Below are 24217 nucleotides of genomic sequence, written 5' to 3'. Positions count from 1 at the left end.
AAATGATCGGAACACAGCTCACAAGCCAGCAAGAGTTAAGGCACCTAATAATGTAATTAACAGGCAAATCCTTCATGTGGTCCGCTAACGTTGAGGACCCGCAGACAAATCCCAGGTGCTGTTCTGTGGCTCGCAAATGTTAACCGGCACTATGACAAAATAAAGCTTATATCAAGATCAACATTTCATCAGATTATAGTCCAAGTCCAGTCTGTCAGCCCCCGTCTCAAGTGATGAGCCTTTTCAGCTAATTTTGATATGACACTGCCAAGAGTCTGGCTTCGTTTTTAGCCTGGAGACAGATGTGTTAATGACTAATTAAGCCAAGGATCACACTGAGATTTCCACACAAAAAAAACAAACAAACAAACAAACAAATAAACAAAACAAAAAAATAAATATATATATATTTGTTCATTAAACACAACAGAATAAGTTTTGCCTCATCCTCTTGGTTTTAATCAGTTTCATTTGTACTGTAAGTAAAAGTCTTATCGCTGTACTTGAGCTCCTTCTTTAGTAAACCTCTGCACTTTTATTTGCTTAAATTATCTTCTATTTTATTGGACACTTTATCTCCTGTGTGTTTGCATTTTTCTCATCTTCCCACTTTCACATCACTTTTAATTCTAGAATTCTGTGCCCGTACTCTAACCAGTCTGTACTGCTTTCAAATGATTTCATCCATCCATCCATTATCTATACATCACTTAAGCCTCACTAGGGTCGCAGGGGGGCTGGAGCCTATCCCAGCTGACTTAGGGTGAAGGCAGGGAACACCCTGGTCAGGTCACCAGTCTATCACAGAGCTACACTTAAAAGCACACTCACATTCACACCTACGGACAATTTAGAATCACCAATTAACCTCAACATGTTTTTTGACTGTGAGAGGAAGCCGGAGAACCCGGCGAGAACCCACGTTGCACGGGGAGAATATGCAAACTCCACGCAGAAAGATCCCGAGTGTCCACACCCACACGAGAACCGGCAACCTTCTTGCTGCGAGGCAACAGTGCTAACTACCGAGCCACCTTGCAGCCCAAATAATTTCATTTCTTTCTTAAATTGGTTTCCTTTTTTAAAATCTGCTTGTGAAGCACTTTGAATAACTTCTGTATTTGATAAGGTGCAAAATGAAATAAAATAAAAACTTGCTTGCGGACTAACAATGACGATGCTAACATGCTGATGTTTAGCAGGTGTGACATTTACCATGTTCACCATCCTACATAAGGGATTTAAAATGCTAGTTAGCTTAAAACTTTGGCCAGATGATGGCACAAGATGAACCTCATTATTCAGATACATCATCTGGGGATAATGAGTGTTGAATTAAATTTTGCACCATTCCACCACATAAGAAATTATAACTTTACACTGCAGTTTGCTCTAAGGGGAGTCTTCTAGGGACCATGCATGCTTATGCCACATCTAATGGTGGACTAATTGAAAAACACCACTTAGCTACTTGTACGGCTAAAAAGGTAACGATAAACAATTACACCTGAACATTTACTGTGTCAGATCTCATATAGTGTACTGAGAAATGTAACCAAACCCGACTTCATAATGAGTAGTGTCAATGCAGTGTCACATTACTTCAAGTACAAAGATGGATTGAGAGAGGAGCAGCCATTTGAAAAACCATCACATTTTAATTGATTCTCTTCTCCCCCCTTCAGAAATATTCCAAACAGGAAGCCAAGATGCCCTGAATGACCACAAAAGTTCTTATAATTGAGTTCAAACTGCTTCTTACAGTTTTTTTGTTTTTGTTTTTGTTTTTTTTAAATAAATCTGCGTACACTTACGGCATCTTTGACTGTTTCCACCACTGTTCCGCTTTCACCCGTAACAGCTGTTTTACACAAACATACACTAACTAATCATTTAAACCTAGATGAATTCTTTGAGATTAGCCTCCCCCTTACCAACATTACCTGCACAGCACTGAGCTCTTTACATCTGCAACAGAGAGGAGATGACAGTGAAGAGGATGAGTGATGCACATGTTATTAAACGAGACCTTTGCTTTCCAATGAGTCAAGTTCAAAGGCTTTAGCAGAGCATCAGATGGCTTGACACTGTGTTATTGTAATGGTTTTTCTAGCCTGCAAAAGCTCACCTATAGGGAGATTTGGTTTTATTATTAGTCGATATTTAGTAAAAACTAACTTTTACAAACAAGATTTTGGAATTTATCATTGACTAAACATATATTTTGATCATAGGGATGTTGAAGGCTCTCTGAACACTGGTGTGGTATAATAACAATAATCTAACAGATTCCAGCGTGCAGGTAGGTGGGTTTTAATCACAGCCGCTGATAAGATGCCGTCCCGCTGATGGATTTATTTGCAGCTCGGTTCCAGTGTCACCGTTTTCACTCTTGCCTAATGTTTACTTTTCCCATTTGTCTTCCAGTTGCGCCTCTCGTTATCTCATAGTATGTGTCAGCTTTTCAATTCAACAGTTATCAGTCATTGGTCTTCTTCCAAGTCTTTCACATTAGACAAAACATGTTGGTTGTCCCAGTGTGTAAATTAGACAATGGCCTCCACAGGAGTTCACTTTTTTTATTTTTTTTTAATTTGTCATGGTCAGAAATGTCAGGGAATAACAATTATAAAGCGCTTCATTTAGCTTTTATTTATTGTTATTACCATTAATAAAAATATGAATCATAAGAAAAGAAAAATAGATTAAAAAGTAATTGCTGGTCTCTGCTTTTATCGTCACAGAGGGTTAGGTTTGTTCTCCTGTTTTTATTGGGATCAAGAAAGCTGACATTGTGTGGCCACGTTTCAGTGAGGATGACAACAGCATGCATGCCAGTAACTTTAATAAAGTGAATTCGTGATGAATTGCCCTCTGGAATGAATGACACACTAATGGCCTAATTTTATGCATGAGCCATTATGATATAACTAGAAATGTATGTTAAAAATGAAACAACGTTTTCAGGTTTCTGAAGAGGAACCAGGCTCCGTCGTGCTCTCCTGTAGTTAAAACACTGTGTGTTTTCCAAAACTGTCAATCTGTTTTATGATGTTACAATGCTATTGTTGAGATTTGGTTATGTTTTGGGCACAAAAATTACTTGATAGGATAAAAAAAAAAAATAAAGCTCGTGAGTTGGATTGAAATAACTTGTTAAGTTATAGAAGCACTGAAATCTTGGTTTCAATATTACATGCTCAGTCGGGGTTAGGAAACAATTGCACTCACTTCACATACAATAAACCCTGTAACAGCCGCTAATGCCTCTGTTAAAGTCAGGTGTTTTATCTGTCTATTCACCCTGACCTCCTCCTCATATAGACTTTGTTTGCCCAATTTCCTCTTTTGCTGCAGTCATAATTACATCACCAGAAGGTTCGGTCATTCTCATGAAACTTATAAAGACCGTATATCCTGTAATACTGTTCTTGTTTGTTTGAGGATTCCTATTTTCACATTAGCTTTAACAAAGACAATATTTTTTCTGAATTTTTTCCCCTCCGTGACTTTAATGTGCTAAATATGCAGTGTATCTCCCAAACAGTGTGCCAGTCCTTATCTAACATCTAAATACTTAGCAGTCTCTCCTCTTTCATATCTCCAGTTTCGTGCTTGTAGTAATGTTCAGTCTTTGATATAATTAAAAAAATATTCTTTCATCACTTCCCTGAATGCACTGACTGTGACTCTAATCACTCCATCCACTTACACACACAATAGTTTTCCATGGGTTAGCACATCAGGCAAAGACACAGCCAATAGTCTCCCACATACTATCCCATGCAGCAGCAGCAGCAGCAGCAGCAGCAGCAGCAATGATGAGGCACAATTTGTGCCTTTGCAGCTGAGTAGCTCTGGGCCATGGCTGCCTGGACCTCTGTATGCCTGCCTCAGTTACCATGGAAATAGGAGTTAACTTGAGAGTCGGGGCTCTCCCAGGAGATTTGACTGATGTGAAAGAAGGGAGGAGAGGGAGATCTCAGCAAGCCTGTTGGCAGACTACTGCCTAATGCAGCACGGTTCACTAAAAGATGCACCTAAACTAACAAACAATTATACTGATGATAATATGGGAGAATTTGAAGAGGGGTACATGAAAAAGGAATGCAAATTAAGAGAAGAAAAGTGTATGGTGTGACAGTAAAGGACGCAGTGGAGCAGAGATAATGAGCGAAGTACTGAAGTTCAATAAATTAACCTTTGTTGCTGTGAGACAGCTACACAGCCAAGAAACGTGTTCAAATGTGACTCTAAATAAGCCAAAATTCTGATCACTCCTCGGTCTAGTGCATTCTGCTCTTCTAATTGATTATACCAATCACCTGTACCACATCACAAGTATTTACACTCCAAACCACACTGCACATATTAGTTCAGCCAATCATGTGGCTTTCACTTTTGTGCCCTTACTCTGTTCCTATCAAATTCCAAATAATGTCACATGACCAGGATGAGTCAGTCCCCTGTGGCTGAGGCACGTGAACTAGCGTGGTGGGGAGGAATCAGCAGTGCCAGTGTGTGCCAGGCAGAGCAGCAATGCCTGGAGGAGCCGAGTCTGACGAGCCCAAGGAGGAATCTTAATTTAGAGGAACAGAGAAAGAGAGGGGTATCAAATGAGATCGACAGGGAGAAGAGAGATGGAGTTTTGTCGACCTAAGGGCTTCCCGAGACTCCATGAAAGCTGCCCTAATCATAAAGGGCTGACAAGGAAGAAAAGACAGGAGAATGCCAAAAGAATCCTGCAGTAGTGACGGTGAGGAAAAGGGGAAGCTTCTCAAATCCACTCATGTCAGAAGAGTAAAACTAGCCCTCCTAATCACAGGAGCATTCGACAGATGCAACCTGCACATGGATACTTGTCACTGTCACCCCCTGCTCAGGGAAATGAAATGCCAAATCCCACTTGAGTAATCAGCTGCTCTGAATGTCACAAAAAATCAAGCGTAATGATGATGATGACGAAGACAAAAATGCAAAAAAATGCAAAATTGCCAAATTAAAGCTGGTTCACCATCAGCTGATGGTGAACCAGCTTTAATTTGGCCTTAAGTGAAGTGGTGTAATTTTGTCTCCAGGAAAGATGCAGACATAGTAAAAGAAAATGATCACGCTCATGAACCCAAATGAACAAAGCATAAAAAAAAAAATGCCATATGGCACATAACAATATTGGCATAATAGATGTAATAAATTCAGAATTTGTGCTTGACAGATTTAATTGAGGGTTAACTAATTTAAAATCGCGGTGCACATCAGAGCTCACAGCTCAGAACACTGTATTACTCCATTGGAATAGCCTTTATTATTGTTGACCACTGGTTTTAAGGAAGTAAATAGTAGCATTTTTTCTATATATCTCTAAATTTAATGACGAATCTATGACACAGGAATAAACTAATTCTGGTATTTTTGCTTAAGAAACTATCACTGACTTTTTTTTTTTTTTTTTTTAAATACACTGACTAACTGACTAAAACAATGACAGAAATACACACACAGCCAGAAAACAAATAAAAGTGTTTGGATTTTTTTTTTTTTTTTTTTTTAACAACCTCCCATTAGATTACAGCAGCATTGACTGAGATTAGCAGGTGTGTGGCAAACAGATGGATGGACGGAGCCATAATTGTTCAGGTTTATGCTTTTGTCCTAACAGACTGCTCACCCTCGTAGTGATCTGTGTTACAACCCTGGATGACCAACAGAGAATGGCCGGCTTACACTACAGTTGTTAGAGGTCACATCAGCTTAGCGGGGCATGCGAGTAAACAACCTCACGTTACACATCAGTAGGTAGTGCTGAAAGGAGGGGGGGGGGGGGTGGTATCCGAACAGCCTTTGCAAAACAACTGCTTTTTTAAAAAAAAAACAGGCTGCGGGTTTAACAAAGGTCGACAACATATTTGTGCGGTTTGAGGCATGTTCATGAAAAAGGTTAAGGCTCGGTCACAAATCCAATCAAACTGTAATTTTCAGACGATGTGTAAAGCTTCGCAGTTAAACAGCAGAAAAGGTAAAGTAAGGAGGAGAGAGACAAGGAGATCCAGGACACATTACATTCTGCATGCCTGAAACGAGCCCCTGAATCACTTGTCATATCAATGGCCTTATATCAGATCCAGTGTTTTACAGTATTTGAAAGGAGCAGATGGATAACAAGCTCCAGGCAGCTTTTACTGGCTTGCAAATCTGGTTCAAAACTCCATCCTTTTATGTCTGAGTGCAAAGCGCCTGAAGTTTACCAATTTTTATTTGTCCAGCATTATCATAGCAATATAACACAGAGCACTGGACGCTGATCTTGGTAAAGAGCAATTCGCAACTTCACTGCACAGCACCGTTTATTTTTCACAGTATGACCTGTGAGCAGCTCTGTTTTATGTGCTCAGCTCGTTACTCTGTCATCTTTATTAGGACACATGTTAATGACACCATCTCATCAACAGAGTGAGATTCTCCATCAGCATTAGATCAGTCTGGAGGCTATTTCATGTTACACTCATTTGGTAGATGATTTTCTCGAAAGCTGCTAATAAGAAGTCCATTCAACCACTGTAGAAGCAAGAGAAACTGTAAGTGCATCCATCAGAACAGATATAATGCAGCCAAACAGAGAAGTGTCTTATTTTCACAGATACATGATCAAAAACAGTCAAAGCCACAGATGGTTTGGAAAGATGGATGACTCTTTTATGATGTCACCACTAAACTTCATGAAGATCGGTTTTGAAGCTCAATGCAGGAGCTTCAGTTGTCAATGTCTTGGCAATGCCCAACTCACCTATATACAGAGTAATCCTAAAAAGAGCAGATGTGGAGTGTAAGTGGAACTGAGGTAGACCATGCAAACATTTCTGGGCCATGGACTGTCCTGCGACAGTGAACACCTCTCACTCAAAGGGGGCTCACCCTTAATTATGCATAACTTTGAGTTGTAATGCAATTCTAGAAAAAATAACCCTCGTGCAGTTTTCATGAAAGAACAAATTAGCTATAGAGACCAAAGATGCTTTTCATATCATGCTGTAGACATGCTTATTTCTGCTGTAAAGTTAGGCATTATAACATTGGGTTGTATTGGGATTGATACACACCTAAAGCCAGCCTCAAGTGGCAGTTCAAGGAACTGCAGGTTTTGGTACTTCAATGTTTATTTATTTTTTTTAGTCCTGGAGGTTTGTGCCCACTGCTTGGGAGATCAAGCTTTTGCAGCAGCAGCAGCTTCAAAGCTTTGGAAAAGCCCTCCTCTTTCAAATAAATGTTCCTCCTCCATTAAAACTTTTTAAGAAAAACTTCAAGGCATACCTGTTTTCAAGGGCTTTTGGCTGCTCTTAATGTTCATAGCATTTTACATTTATTTCATTTTTATTTTGTAGAAACTGATCTTACAAGCTGCCAGCTTTTTATGCTGGATCTAGTATTTTCAGTTTTACATTTCGATTTTAGTATTTTCATTCCGTCTTGATGTTCTATAAATAACTTTGTTGCTGCTTGTCTGATGTAGAGCATTTTTGTCAACTCAGGTTGTTTTGATATGTTATGTAAATAAATTTGATTCAATATAAAAACCAAAGAACTGTACAAAATACACTTTTGGCACTAGAGGAAAAAAAGGGATTATTAGCTGGGATCTACAGTAATCAATCCAATAGTTGTTGAGACATATCCTGAAAAATATAAATGTCAAGCTCATAGTGGTGTAGGAGGGAATGTCGGGGTATCACTTGGGTCCGATGGATTCTCTTCTGAGGAGCATGAATGTCTCAACCAAAGTGATGGATAAACCAACCAGCAATACTACCCATAGAGCTACATTGGTGTTTTTGCTAAAAATTACTTCTGTGGTTAGATGGAGTGTAACTTTATCATCAATGTGCGCAACATTTAGGCAGCACTTTGCCACACACTCTAACAGTACAATCGTCTTCCTATTGTTTCAAAAATGTTGCTTGTTTCCTATAAATATCACACATACTAAAACAGAGTGTAGACCTTTATACCATTACATATGTTAGTCTTATATTTTGTATTCCTCCAATCACCCTGAACCATTCAAAAAAAGACGCTTTTGCACAGAGAGGAGGTTGCTGAATCCAGCAAAGATCCAGCACAAAGGTCCAATTAACTGTCTGGGCTTTTCAATCTAGCTTCTCATTAAACTCGATGAGGAGTCCGTTACATTTCTCCACTGGCATTTGAAGCTTGGAGTAAAGGTTAACCAGCAGACAGTGTGTTTATGAGTTTTCTCTGACAGATCAAACCATGAATCAGAAAGTTGGAGTCAGAATAATCTGAGGAGTGTGAGAAAAAGAAAGAGCAGATACACTGTCAAAGGTCAGTCTTTCCTTGACAATGGTTACATCCAGTGTGATGTATTTTTATTTCTGCTTCTTTTCACTCTGCACTTGTGAGTCGTTTAATGCCACTCTGTTGCTGCCATATGCCTGGGAGCAGCTAAGCCTATCTAAGGCCTCTGAGGAGAAGGCCTTACCACTCTAATAAGACAGCAGAAGAAGACAAAAGCTCCTCTGAGACCTAATTTGCAAACAAATAACTAGAAAGTGAAAAAAAAGACAAAGACAGAACCACAAGTGAATTCTGCTTCTGAGAGGCGTTACTCGCTGGAGGAGTATTTTTCTATCCTGAAATCTAGACTTACCCCTTCTCTGTATATTTATGGTGATGATATGACTGAAAAAAGGTGGTGAACCAAAAGCAAAAACCACAAGGCTAAAAATGGAATGTGGACTTTAAGTGTGGCTTCTCAGACATGAAGTTACAAGTTAGAATTTTCAGTGGGGAATAAGTGACAATTAGTGCGCTGGGTGTTGCCCCGTGAGTGGGTGAAGAAATAGAGTCCAGGGGTGGGAAACACACAGAGCTGCAAACCACAAGACTGGGTTCAAGAAGAGGCAAAATACAACTGTTGCCATCAACAGAATTACAAATCTTTTAGATTTCTAGTGTCGCAGGACCAAAAGGACATTTTGAATGTCTAAACAGCTATTATTTCACAGGTAGAAAAGTGTTCCCACACATTCAATTTTAATTATTCGTGTTAGATTCAAAACAAAACAACTGTAAATATGACTGTGTCCAATCCAACAGACATCTCCCCATTTTCCAGGTGTCAGTTTCTATAAACATTTCGACACTTGGACTGGCCACTGTTTAATTATTTATGTGTGCTAGAAAATGTGTTTAGTTTAACTTGCTAAATACCTAAAGGTACCCACAGCACTGAAACAACTATGTACTAATATGTTTTGGGGTTTTTTTTTTACAGTGTGCTGGAGTTTACTTTGAATATTTTACTCCACAGAAATACGAGTAATTAGGAATTGCAAGTGCTTCAGTAAAAGGCAACTGGATTTGGTTTTGAAAACTTTTCACTACTCATCCAAGAGGCTTCTTCAGTTCAAACTGACCTGTGGGAAGTCGTAGATAGTGAACAGGCCATGAGCCATGTGATTTTGGGGTAAATACCTTGGACTCCCCACCCATCAGTTTGAACTGAGGAAGCCTCTTGAATGAAACATGAAACATCGTTAAAAAATCCAAAAAGAAGTCTAATTGTTGTCCAATAAAGCATTTAGGATTACTGTGGCCTGGATGACTGAGAATGTATACAGACGTAAGTAATTATTAATACACAATTTTAGAGAGCAAACTATAAAACCAAGCACCAGTAAATCCAGCCAGAACGGTTCGATAATGGAACAGCTCAGGAAACTTTCTCCCAACACACTTCTGAATTGGCGGAGCTGCACTTAACACCATGACTGGCCAGGTGTAAGAAGCTGACAATGTAAGTTTGGTCTCAACTATCAAGCTGTCCCTTCTTATTCCACACAGAAATGTTTCTTGTCAACAGTTCCTGCATCTCTCTGATAGGCTGCTTTCCACTCCGCCTTCATGTGTGGCTGCTCAGAACAACAAACGTCATGTAAACTACATCTACCATTAAGCAGCCCGTACAAAACAAACATTCACACAGAACTGCACCAAAAGACAGCGACCAGCCTACAGGGAGAAACCTGGGGTTCAATATCTTGCTCAAGGACACACTGAGGTTACTGAAGGTCCTGTTCATCCACGCTACTTTCACCTACTTACAGTCAGCTAATCACCGGGATGATTCGCTTATCTCCAAATCTTAACTAAACCTGAAGGTGCTGTCTTAATCATAAACACTGAGCAGCTTTGCGAGTTAGTCTGGATAAGAACATTTGGCAATTGAAGTGAGTGTAAACATAAACATAAATGTTCATACTGGAGTTGTTTGACAACTTCATCAGATAGCGCAGCAGTTTCAGGAGGTAATATAAGGTTAGATCATGCTCTACGTGTGTGTTTGTGTGCATGTTGACCATCCTCTATGACCCCACTGGCTGCTCCTCTGCAGGATAGTTGTTCTCTGGAGAGGAGAAATCCTATCAGTCTCAGTGGCCAGAGAGCCACGCAGAAAGACACTGAGGTGCTTCACAGTAATTTCACAGCCATCAACCCTCATCACTGTGAGGAGGCAGAGGGTACAGGACGGTGGCAGCCGGAGGGCGAAGTAATGGGCTCACACCCAGGATGCATCCCTTTTCCATCCAGTCCTCTCCTATACACTGTTCTCTGCTTCCATATCCCCTTAGACAAGCTCACACAGAGACCTATTTTCCCACCGGAGAAACACACTGAAAAGTTTATTTACATTCAAGGAAACTGAGATATTCAGATGAAAACTTTCCCTGTCACGGCTACACAAACACATTCGCACAAAGACACACAGCTCGGGTTCACAATGTGTCCTCTGCAGCTTTACTATATATCCGTGTCTCCTTGCGGCCTGGTGAGTGTGCAGAGAGGAAGCTATAATAACAGGAGCACAGTAGTTCACAGAGGACACTCACACACAAATATATATGCTTAAACACAAGCGTTAGACATGCACACCTGCACGTGCGCAGATTTTCCAGTCTTTCTTGTTACTGTTTAAGATACAGTAAAGCTTACAAAGTACAGAAAAATATCAAATCCTCCACTTAAAAAAGCATGCGCACCAAAAATCACACAAATATTTTTCAGCATGTGGTCACATACATTGCCTCCGGTCGACCCACTGATGCTCTGAGTGCAACCACAGAGAAAAAAATTAGCAGGGAAAGAATCAGAACAAGCAACTCGCCGACTCCAACCAATAAGGGATTACCGAGAAGTCAGTCCAGCCAATCCAACCTCTCATCTTATTATGGCCTCGAGGCCAGCAGAGTCAGCCTCAGGTCAACGTCAATCTCAGTATCTCTCTGCTGTTGTTTTAACTTCAATCTCCCACTTCCATTCTCTTCATGAAAAAGAGGTAATGGGTGGCTCCATTATTGCTTGGTTGCTTTTACGAGTCGTTGTTTTGGCAGATTGGTGGATTAACTTTTGTCAAATAAACAGTTCTGACACCTGAAAATGCATTTTATTTTCTGTTTCTGTCAGAGATGCTCAAACTCACTTCCACATTTTATTTTATTTTCTCTTGTTTGCATAACCCTATTAGGAATGACCATACAAGAGAATCCATGACACTGTCACGTAATATTTCTGTCAAAGAAGCCCACAGCCTGTGAGTAGTGTGCTGGAGCAGTATAGCATGTGGAGTCATGACGCCTGATCGAGCATTTGGGAACCAGAGGGAATGAGAGAGGAGATTATCAGACTCCTGAGCTATCCAGCTGCCACTGGAGCCGTGTGGGCAACTCTACATCCTGTCTCCCTTTTCTTTTTATCTCCCTGCCTCTTTCATGGTCACCCTCATTAAACAGCAGTGATAGCGAATGTTTCTGTGCTCGGGCACTGTCAGTAGCGAGGAGAACTGACAAAGCCTCTGCACATCAGAAACACTGAAAACAAAGCAAAAACAAATCAGCTCTCAATGTGTCCAGTGTTGCACAGTGAGACACAAAGGACAGCATATTTATCATGATCTGTGAAAATGACATGAAGTGGAGGGGCGACCTAATAGTCTAGTGGTGAGGTCGCACATGGGAGCTGATGTCCTGCACTCTGAAAAATTATGCTAGGGGTTATCAAAAATCTAAAAAATTAAATAAATAACATAACAGTTTCACAGCCGTCTTTTTTATGACACTTTTAATGAAATTATGTTTATCCATCAAACTACATTGGGGAATGTGAGGAATGTCAATGAATAACTGATTACTTGTCGTTAATGATTTAACTTTTAATTTAAATTCAATATGTATTAACCTTCAATGCAGAGGATGAAGAACATGCATGCCAAAAAATGTAGTGTAGATTCGCTGTAGTACCTGGTTGCACCACCAGGTGGAGCCTCTGTTTAGCTGAGGACTGTATGTGTTCAACTCTGTAGCAACCTGAGGAGGCGGTCATTTGGACTAGCAGCAGTTTCATGTTGGCAAGCAGAGACCATTATGGGAGTGTAGCTAGTAAAGGGCCACCATGAGAAAGTCTCCTTGGATGCTTCATGTCTACCAGCCACAGCTCTAATGTTGTACGTGAGCTGAAGCATGCTGTGACAGCATCATGAAGAACTCGTGGCTGATTGTCTACACCAATAGAGCAGCTCATGTCATGCGACTGTGTTCAAAGCAGTTTCATTAGGACATCGAATAATGTCCATTAAGTTCAATATACCTTAGTCAACAATCAATCATTGGTGGATAAAGCTGCCAACTTGTGTTTGAGAAAATAGTTCAAATTTTGGATCCATAATTACCAGTCTTAACCTCCAGAAATTGTCCAGGCATGTTAAGACAGGGGAAGAGATTTGAAATCCTAAACTCAAGTTGGAGAAAAGTTACATTATCAAGCCAAGTTCATTAAATTGTCTCAACTTCAATTTATTTTTTCATCAACTAACACAGAAATTTGAGTTAAACTGACACAATTACAAACATTATTATGTCAGCCAAACCTATCAAAATAATGTTTGCAACTTAAATAGTGTCTTTAAATCAGTAAGTAAGACTATTTTACCATCTTGCAACTATGGATTTAATTAAGTAGTGAGAATAGGTCCCTTGAGGTACTTTTTGAAGTGTGAGCAGCAAGTTCTTGGGTCAAATGCCAACCTGCTGGACCATTTTCTGCATGTCACTGTCCTGTTCTCTCTTCTATATTTCCTCTCTCCCTTCACTACCTATCAATGCCAGCAGAAAAGGCCCAAAACTAAATAACACGGAGTATGAACAGACTAATGGTGACAAGCAAAGAACGACTTCCGCAAACAAGAGATGAAACTAATTACTTACTGATCATCTTAAATAGGGTACACCTCGCTAAAACTAACACCTTCTGATACAACAGGTCTGTAATAAATCCTCCCTCCATGAAGGTTATAATGTTCAGAGTTGGTAAATAATATAGGAGGTGTTGATTCAACTGTAGGGTCACGCATCAGAAAGCAAACATATTTATGCTGACATTACTGTAATTTATTCTAAAGGACATGTGTATGAAATTGCTTGTTAATCTATCAAATTGTTGTTGAGATGTTTCAAAAACTGAAACCAAACACCAACCTCATTGTTGCGCTACAGTAAAAGTGTGAGGACTGTCAAAATCATTTGAATTTATCCTCCAATCATGAATGTCTGTACAAAATTTCATGGAATTTTGTCCCGCTAGCATAGATAAAAAATGTAAAACATTTTATGTGCTGTAACTACAATTCATCCTGTTTTAAGATCTCCTCCAAAATCCTGCACATACACAGAAAAGCAATGTTGTTCAACCAAGGCTGCAGCCCAGAGCCCTGTTGAGGCAGTTGTATAAATCATGAAAATTATTTTCATCAAATATGTACACTCAAAGACAGATGGCCTTCAAACTTTGTAGAAATAATTTTTGTTTGGTTGAAAAAGATGAAATTTCTTTCAGATGAAAAAAGTCTTACCATCGACTAGACAGAGGCCAGTCTGTTGCCCTTTCTATTTTGACTGTTCTCTAAAAGTGGGTAAACTGCACACAAAAGCTGCCCTTTGACACTTACACCACAACTAATGTCTTAATGCCTAAACCACAAATAGACACTCATGTTTTCTTGTTAAACCATCCATGAATGAGAACATGTATTATTGAGTAGATGTTCCACGTTCTTCGTGTCCTCCTGTGGTTTTTCAAACCAATCTAAACACTTAAATGATCAGCCACAACTTCCCGGTTCAGTCTAAGAGCTTCGGGGAATTATACACAACACAAACATTGTACAACAACTAAAAAACTTTAAATGTCATCCAAAACATTTCAAACCTAACTCACATTACACCAGAAGAATCAGCAGTGGAACAGAGTGGGAAAAGGTTTTCTTTTTTATCCAAATAGGTAACATCCTTTTATAGCACACTGATTATATCAAAACTTTATTTAGGCTACACATCATGGTAAAATCCAACAGGCCATCCAGACATCACAAATCCCAAGACTTCCAGTGTCCCTGACTCCAGCTGTAGCTTGTATGTGTCAGTTCGCAGCCCATGTGCATGTGCATATGTGTGCACGTGTAAGCGTGCATACGCAGTGCAGATCTGCTCCTGCTCTGTAAGAGTCAATGTGAAGATACATCAGCCCGGTGGCAGTTTTCCTATCTGTGAAGACAGCTTGCACAAGCAAAGAATGTACAGTAGCAATGCCATAGGCTGTATTTGTCAGGACAGAAAAAGTTCAATCCACTTTCAGGTTAAAGTGACGGTAAATTAGATGACTTATCTAAAAGATAGCAGTCTGTTATAATTCCACCATCTCACACACACATTTTTAGCAGCGACACAGCATCATGGGACTGTCTGAATTGCAGGAAAACAATTATTATCTCCGAGTAGTGAGGCACCATCCGTAGAAATTTTAATTAAAAGACTGGCAGAGTTTCATCTCACTGTGACAACTCCATTATTTCCCAATGATAATACAGTCTCTAAGCAGAACAAATTCAATTCGTATGGAGTGACTTCCACCAGCAGTTTAAGTGGGCAGACCCAGCTAATCGTTACTCTGACCTTGGCATTTTGATATCTGGCAGAAGTCCATAGGTGAGGCTGAAATTAGACTCATTATTCAAATATGGCTTTGTGTTGGGTTTAAAGGTGGAGTATGCAATTCTAGAGCGATGCCCCTTTTGTCAGATCCAGCTGGTGTGTCCTCATAATCTGCTAGCTGTCAGCTCTGTGTGTGCAACGGAAAAAAATCTGGTGTTCCTGCAGCCCTGGCTCTGTAAGTGGTAAACAACAGAAGTAGCTCAGGTTGATACACATAACACTATTCCAGCGTATCATGTGCATGATCATGGTGGTACACAGGGGGATGTGAGACGGGTGGACGTGCTAGCAAGAGGGAAATGCTAACTAGCTAAAAATCAACAATCTTTCTCCAGAACTGCAGACTCCACCTGTCAGAGCTAACAAACAAAATCCCAGCACACAATTTTTACGTGCAGCAGTACTACAACAATAAAAGATCCTGGCTGGTTGTATCTAATTTGTCAATCGGTCATAAGTGTTGAGTGCACATTGATCATAAATACTCTGTGCTGCTCTTACCTTCATCTGGATCATTCCTGGCCGATGCCTCCAGAAGAGCCACACTGGCAGCAAACGACACATGCCTCTTCAACTCTGGTTGCTGGAGGTTGTTGGCATTGCGTCCCTTCTTGTCTGCCTTTCGCTTCTTGTTTTGCATCTCCTTCTCATACACAGCCCACCTCTTCAGCTGCTGGGTTCGCCTCTTCTGGGCCGCCCGTAGCCTTTCCAGGCTGGGCACCTTGTCCAGCTGCTGCAGCTCTTGGATCAGCTCCAGGTGGTTTGCCATGGTGCCGGAGGGATAAACAGCAGTTGTGGGTGATGGCGGAGGGGTGACTTGAGGGGGAATTAGGATTCTAGCGAGGGCAGCACCTTCGGCCGCGGCCTCCTCCCATTATCGTCATGATCATCCTTTCAGCAGTAATAAAAACAGCCTGAGAAAGGAGACAGAGAGAGAAGCCATTTATAAAAATATCAGCCACAAACTTTTACCAGGTGGACCTTTAATAATAAAAACATCAGTAAATAAAATGCTGCAGTTGTCTGATGCAAAGCAACATTTCTAGTAAACTCTGTACTGGAGGTTAGAGAGGCTGTAAAATAAAGTCTCTCGGGAGGCACTGCCATTTTAAAGTGAGCACTGGTCTGAAGCACAACAGCAAAGTGCACAGAGTTGCATTTTGGTGGCCCAATTAGACAGATCCAAGTTTAAGATACCATGCAGCAAACACCAAGCAACTGTTTTATAGTTGTCAGATTGCTTGTTTTAGTCTGCTGTGAGAAGAAAATCTGATCGGGCTCTGAGGTTAACATCAGGTGAGACAAAAGCGAAAGCAATGTTTCACTCCGCGGTCAATTTTCCTCCATTTTCTTGCATGATTTTTACTCCAAAAAGATGATGACGTTAACGCTTTAGGAATAGGGACAAATGTACCTCCACAAGAGTGAAGGTCAATTTTTCAATTTTTAACTAAATGACTGAGCATATGTTGCAGTCTCGATTTTCCATTTGCTTTGTAAGCTGTTGTAAACCTCTTTCTGCTTACCATCCTCCATCAAGGTTAACCGCTTCCTGAATGCTACAAGCGAACGGCAGCATAATGAGAAACTGACAAAGAGGAAAAAAATATACTGGGGCAGCGAGCTGAAGAGGGGATTTTTCATGTTAATGTTACATTTATGTACCTTCTGTGGCAGTAAACAAGAACAAAAGTATTTTTTTCTTTCCTTGACAATTAAGGAGTAGAGCATCAAAAAACCAACAGAAAACAACTTCAGTTTCTTCTCATTTTCTCAGATGTCCATAGAAAGCATCTTACTGGTAGGTCAGTGAATATATGGAAACCTCTACAAAGAATCATCTGGAAGGATAGGCAGATGTTTTGTCAATATCTAAAGATCAGCAGCACAGAGTTAAATACAGCACATATAGTGTAAAACCCCATATATTGAAACTAAAGTACCTACAATGATTCAGTCTAGTCGGATCACTTGATTTGAACAGCACTCTTAAAAATGTATGCACAGTTTACATCACAGCTAAACTTTAAAAACAAAATATGCATGTTCCTACTTACTATTTCTCAAATGCCAATATACTTTATATCCTCACGTCTGTAGCCTTTCACTAAGTCTTGTGATGCAGCAGCATCGCTTGATGAAATGTTCTCCAGTGTAGTGTTGCTACATCTAGTCAGCCATCAACGTCATGCTACATTTCCATTGCACCAACCTATATAACTGCTAAAAGCATGGACAGGAAACAAGAAGTACAATCAGTTCCTAAAGCATTACTTTCTGTTGTCAGTGTAAAAGTGCAGCATGTCTGAGTTTGTGTGTTAGCGAGCACAACTTGTCCGTTACATTCTCATCCAGCAGCCAAGTCAGCAATGTAAAAGACATCCCAACATAAAAGTGAAACTAAACCATGACACACTCGTAAAGAGGTGAGTTTGCCCTCAACTTTTCTCTATAACACAAACCTTTTTAGCAAGTAACCAGTGGAAACGAAGGCAATAAGGTTTGCCAGAAGAAAAAAAGAAAGCTGTGATTGTCTTTAAAACAAAGCAAGCAAACTGGTTTACAGCAAATGATTTGTAAAGACTGGATCAGGACCCAAAGGTCGATCAAAAGAGGATTAGCAGCAGGGTCTCAAATTGTTCTACAGGAATTTTAAACTAAGGCTGTCAGCAATTCAAGTCTTTTAAGAAAGACAGACAGCAGATGCAGAGTGACGGAAAAGAAAATGCGTTTCAGTATAAACTCATTTATTTAGTATTGGTGAAACAAAAGGTAATTAATATATAAATATATAACATATATATATATATATATATATATATATATAAAGCACAACAGGGAGGTATTCACTCATTAGCTGAATGTATTTAAGACCTTTTCAAAGTCTGCACATATAAATATTCAAAAGTTTGTCTATGTTTTGGCCTATTTTTAAAGGTCATCAACATAGCTCTTTAAACTGTGTTCATTTGCTCTTATGTTGCTTATCGTTTTTTAGCTTTTTATGTGTATTTATTGTGACTATGTTTGCCCAAGTGACAAACAAGATGACCTCATTGGTGATGTTTTTAAACTTTAACTTAAAATCTAATCTATGTATCTAAGTAAATCTGTTCAGCACAACACAGCATTCAGGTCATCATTCTGCTTGCTATGATGCTGGACCGGACACGTGAGGAAAAAAAAAAAAGAAAAAAAAGAAATAAATAAAAAAATCTGATCTATGAATCTAGGCATTTTGAATCTATTTATTTGCTAATATATTTCAGTTCTCTTACCAAAAAAAATGTTTTTTGTTTATTTTGATGCAAAATCCTGTTGTGTATCTTCATATTTTCACAAAAAAAAGAAGAAATAAAACAATTATAAGATTATTACAAATATAAAATTTAACAGATGAAAAACAAAACAAAAAAATGTTTTATGTGTCTCTCCAGAAAAGATCATTAATAGGAAATAAGGATGTACACCGACCTACTGTTATGTAAGTCCCCCTCATCCAACCAAAACAGCTTTGACTTGTTGGTGTATTGACACAGAACATCTGTGGTGTCAAATAAGAGGACATTGTTGCAGTGCACCATACAGATGCTCAGTCAGAATGAGATCAGGGGAGTTTGGAATCAACACTTTGAGCTCTTGGTCGTGTTTCTTGAGCAGTTCCTGAGCAGTTTCAGGGTTGTGACAGGGCATGTTCTCCTGCTGCAGGAGGCTGCTGGAGCAGAGGAGTGCTGTGGTCGACAACAATGTTTAGGTGGGCGGTACTTCTAAAAGCACCTCCACACAAATGACTCAAGTTCAACAAAAGATTGTATTGTAACAAGATACCCGGTTTTAATGTTGTGGCTCGTCAGTGTATATGACTATAACGTATTGGATTCGGAGCAGTGCAGCTCCAGTATTGTCTTTTGTTGTGGTAAAGGTCAAAGCAACAGTGCAACATTTTATTAAACGAAAAACATTTTTACCTGTATATACATCACAGTGTAGATAATAATTCTTTTGAAGGTTTTGCATGTAAATCTGTTGTGAAAGCATCATTACTTATGCCCAGAATAGTGTTATAGTATGAACTGCACTCATACATTTGTGATATTGCTGTTGTGTCACTATCATCTGTTCCTCAGACACTGTTCTTCCTGACACATCCATTAAAAATAGCGACAAGAAACAGACCCTTAAGCTCATCTTAATGTACCGTCGCTACTAAAACAGGGAATGCACCATGCTGTGTAAAAAGGAGAGCACTCAGATGAGGTGTGTAGGTAAGTATAAATGAAGCATATATGTCGCAAACAGCACCTGTATTAGAGTTGTTGTTTTTTCTTACATGTGGAAAATGTAGAAACACCACAGCCTTATTCGTCCTGCATATATTATACATTACAGTTTACAATGAATAACATTTGCTTAGTTGTAAAGTTTTACTGCCTCATTTTATCAGTGAAATCAAGGTTGGCTCAGTTGAACTGCAGTCAACAAGTCAGACGCCCTTCTCTGGTTTATAAGAGCTGATGTTGGTGAAGAAGCTGATGAGCGATAAATGCTTCACAGAATCAAGCACGTGCAACATTGCCACCCAGTTACAAAAAAAAATGTGGTAGTGGGAAAAGATTTTTGAGTGGCTGGTATGTGTCAATTCAGAGTGAAGACCTTTAAAAATAAAAAGCAATTCACTGTCGACATTGGTTAAGGTGGCCGTGCTATATGTGTTATAATACACTCTGAGGTGACCGTAATAATAAACAATCCAAGGTGAAAGTATAACTAAGTAAATGAGAGTTGGAAAATAACTTTACAACAATAGAATACAAACATCATAAAATTTTCCACTGGGATGATGAAAGTTTTAAACAATATCACATAAGTGAAGCAGATCCAGGAAAATGCCAACAAATAAAGGGAGTCTAGAACAAATATGGCCCAAAACCGCAAACATCAATAAAACGTTTTACATGAGCTGCTTTATTTTACAAGGTTTAAGTTTCCTCTGATGTACCAAGAACAAGCCCATGCAGGCACAGCGAACTGATCTGTCTCTCGGTGAGATATGCGTGCAGCAGGCAAAGTGAATTAACATCAGAGAGGATGTGTGACAAACAAGGAACATCCAGTGTTTTACTTTAGCCGTCTTTGATGGTCAATGGCATTAGTACAAGGAATATGAAACCCAGGAGCTGCTGTTGATAAAATCAGGGGAATCAGAGCAGAGGTAATGATGTTACACTTACATACACACACATAAAGACACACACAGTAAGACCAAAAAGAAAAAAGCAACTAATGACACAAACAGCTCCACCCGCGCAAACAACTTCTGAATTAATCAGCAACTGAGAGTCAAAATTGTTTTATCACTCACCTCACAACACGTTCTGTCAAACGTTCTGTTTGAGTCACATAAAGATTTAAACGCACAGCATGAACAGATAATGAGCAAAGCAAAAGTTCCCCTGACACTGATGATATGTCACATTTAAAGGTTTAAATATGAAGCTGTTCTCCTTCTCCAACTATTTTGTATTCAAATTTATAAACAAATGGCAATGCTATTTTTTGTCATATTTTGTTACTTTACAATTTTCTATGAATAACATTTGCCTGGTTGTGAAGTTTTTACTGCACTATTTTAGCAGTTAAATTCAAGTGTGCTCAACTGGAGCCAAAAGTCAGCCGCCCTTCTATGCTTTATAGGAGTCGAGTATAATGGGTTATTTCATCTCAAATCATCAGTGGCCTTCTGCTCGACCATTTTCGAACGGCAAGAAACATCTCAGGAACTAAAAAAGATAAAAGCCTGAAATTTTCCCTGTTATTTTTCATCATGCCATTCAATTCCAATATTAGACAAGCAGATCAAATAATCTCTGATTATGGGTTGAAATGAAATGTTCCATCTTTAAGCACACATTAACAAAAAAATAGATAACGCAGAAGTCTACTAGCAATGTTTTCTCAACCATATGTAGTTGCATGTCACAATAATACGAAACAAAACATGAGTGCTTTTTAATTTAAAATCTTTGGTCACAAAAATGAAAGGAAAGTTATTTTTATTTAACATTCAGTACTGATTAAACAGGTACAACAAGCTGTACCACCAAAAAATAAATAAATAAAAAATACTGTCAAGATCTTAATCTTAGTTCTGGAGTTTCAAAAATAATTCTCAAATTATTACTAAGAATTTAAAAAAAAAATGTTAATATGCATACTTTTCATTTTAAAACCTGATTTTGTAGGCATAAACCTTGGTTTGGAAGTCATGTCTACAAAAAGATTTGTAAAGGACTTTTCATGACAGTTTCAGTTTTCTTTCATACATAAACTCACCCATTATCAGAGATTATTTGACTTACCTGTGCTATGTTGCAGATTATGAATCAATGGTATGTTGAGAAAGAACAGTGAAAATGTCATGCTTTTATCTATAATGGTTATAGCCTCAAATTTTAATGCTAAAAGTGGGGGGATACGCTTTTAAAAAAAAAAAACGTTATCCCAGGAAGCACTTTATATATCAAGATAAAATTTAACAAAAGTCTTCATAAATATCCATACTTTATGCTGTCAAAAAATTCAACCAAATCAGAAATGATCGAACAGAAACTTTTCCAAAAATCTGATAATTTCAGGTGAAATTAACCTGATTAATGAAAGTTTATGACTGAAAGCTGACTGTTTAACTATCAAAATCATTAAGAAAGTCTCTGAGAGAAGCTCAAAGTTGTTAAAAAAAAAAAAAAAAAAAGACTGATACACTCGTCTGCCTTTCTACACTACAGTTTGTTGAATGCAGGCAGGAGAAAGATTTGTGGACTTATGAAGAAACAAGTAGTAGAACTACTACTGAACCATCTGCCACCTCCTCTGCATGTTTCTCTGGTTATGATCATCTCTACACTAAGTTATTCAGCATCTCTTCAATTTATCTGCAACTATTTTGTTAGCTGATTAATAATTTGGGTCATTTTTCAAGCAAAAAAGCCAATCATTTGTTTCCAAGTTTCCAAATGAGAGAATTTGCTGTTTACATCATCTTATAATATCAGCATAATAAATATTTTCTTGGATTGGACTGTTGGACAGACAAGGCGAGACAAGTGATTTCATCAGCTTTGTAATGGCCGCTTTTCGGTGTGTTCTGATTTCAAGACTGAAAGCCTAATCAAGATAATGACCAGCAGATGACTCAAGAATTTGCATCCCAAGATGCAAACACGGTGTACACTACCTATAGGCCTTTATCAGTGAAAACAGATTTGATTTGAGCTTTCTGAACCCAAACTGAAAAGCCTTAATAATGTGTGATAATGAGCGTTATTATGTACACACAGCCTAGTGAGTACAGGCCCGTTTTCGTGGCTGAATTTTCTCTGCTCTCTCACTTTATTTAAACATTCTGACTAATGACCTGATTATTGCCCACTCGTGGAACAAGTGAGTGGAAAAGATGCTGCCAAAACTAGTATGATTTTTTTTCCAAGAATACCACAGATTTTTAGAATAGTAATTTTTCGTTCTCTCCTACAACCTGAACCCCTCAAAACCACACAAGTGAAAAGGTTGACAAGCTGGTGGGCAACATCAATCTCTGATAGGAAACCAGTGCCTGAAGCAGTTTCACTGTTTATCACATGTCGACAGCTTAACATTTTACCATGCTTTATTCCGGAGGCAGTGACACGGGGGGTATGAAAGAAGTTTCCATTTGATGGATTGAACAACAGCTCTCCGACAGATGAAACAAATTATGAAATTTAGGAAGGAAGCCTACATGCTGACATGCGGTCTTGTTCCTGTAAGATTAAAAACAGGTGAAGAGGAAAATTATGTCAGCGTAGCTGGTGGCATTTTTGTAACAGTTGAAGACAGAAGAGAATAAATCATTTGCAGGCCCAAGGGGAGATTGTTTTGCCCATTAGGCACCTCAGCAGGGCTTAAAAACAGACAAGCAAACACTTGTATTTGATATGATGTCCTAGCAGAACACAATGACAAACTGTCTCAAGATATGTAAAACACAGAAAGCTGCTGGTGACTGTAAGCCCTCCGGTGATATCACAACCGCTCCCCGGGGCTAAAGCAGCAAATCACAGATTGACCTCAATCAGCTCCCTGACTGCAGAAACTGATGTTACGCTGCACTCACACTTTGTGTTTCACATCATTATGGAAAAGGCACAGCCTAAATATTTTACTGATTATTTGAAAAAGCAGGTCAGACAATGAGCATAGAGCTGCTGCTTCTATCAGTAAGCTGTTGATGCCCAGAGCAAACTCCCAAAATAGAATAACAATTACTAACATTTTTTTCTTTTGGGTTTCCTCTGAATTTATTCAGGTTGTTGTATTCATAAATTGGCAGCTGCCTACACAAAACCCTCTGCTCTATTGCAAGGGCGCAGAAATGCAAACAACCCCACTCACACCCCTGAATTAACCCTTTAAGTCCTGAGCCATTTTTCAGGCCTTTTCTCGAAAATTGCATACCCATAATAAAAACAGTCTATCTCGGCAACCACAAGGTCTATTTGAATAATTCTTGTGTCATAATAAAAGAAACACTTGTAAGATTTGTTCAGATGTGTAAAATTCAGTATATATGTTACTGGTTAAGAGTAAATGTAGATGGCACACACACAACTTTAAAAATTTCAGGTTCGCCTAAAAAAAAAAAAGCAGTTTCAGGATAATTATCTCTTTGGAATGATCCAGCTGCAGCTCTAAACCTCTCCAAAATCATATCACAATATGTGAACATTCTCCCTGCAAAGGTTGACTCTGAAAAAGTGAAGTCGAACAAAATTACTAAGTTTTTAATCCAGACAGTTCAGGCGAGATGACATTTTTGGACACTTGGACACATTTTGGCACACTGGTGACCATCTGATTGTTCTTATGTACAAACTAGATATTTCACTTGTATATTACTAATGGTGTTCAATACATCCAAATACAACAGTGTTTTAGTTTTTTTAAAGTCCTAACAGACCGCTGTCTCCTTTACGCAGCCTGTGCGTAAAGGCCAGCAGGCGGCTGTGACGGTTCGCTCGTGACGCAAACCTGCAGCAAGCAGGGGTCCTTGCCCGCACTGACACCCCTGACCTATCTCAAACAGGAAGCCCACAATTTGCCTTTCAAAATAAAAAATGAGCGAA

General features: G+C 39.1%; 1 protein-coding gene across 1 annotated transcript in view; it reads right to left on the bottom strand.

Annotated features, from left to right (window-relative positions):
• Window positions 1–24217, bottom strand: part of ppp1r16b (protein phosphatase 1, regulatory subunit 16B) — a 120739-nt gene that overhangs the window by 71244 nt on the left and 25278 nt on the right. Inside the window, exon 2 of the mRNA XM_008285298.1 lies at window positions 15558–15970. Coding sequence (XP_008283520.1) covers window positions 15558–15825 — 268 coding nt within the window. The 5' untranslated portion in view covers window positions 15826–15970. The remainder of the gene's footprint in view (window positions 1–15557; window positions 15971–24217) is intronic.

This window comes from Stegastes partitus, unplaced genomic scaffold, assembly GCF_000690725.1.
Source record: "Stegastes partitus isolate 25-593 unplaced genomic scaffold, Stegastes_partitus-1.0.2 Scaffold395, whole genome shotgun sequence".
Classification (NCBI taxonomy): domain Eukaryota; kingdom Metazoa; phylum Chordata; class Actinopteri; family Pomacentridae; genus Stegastes; species Stegastes partitus.
Note: the sequence above shows the minus strand (reverse complement) of the source record. Positions and strands in the feature narration are given on the sequence as shown.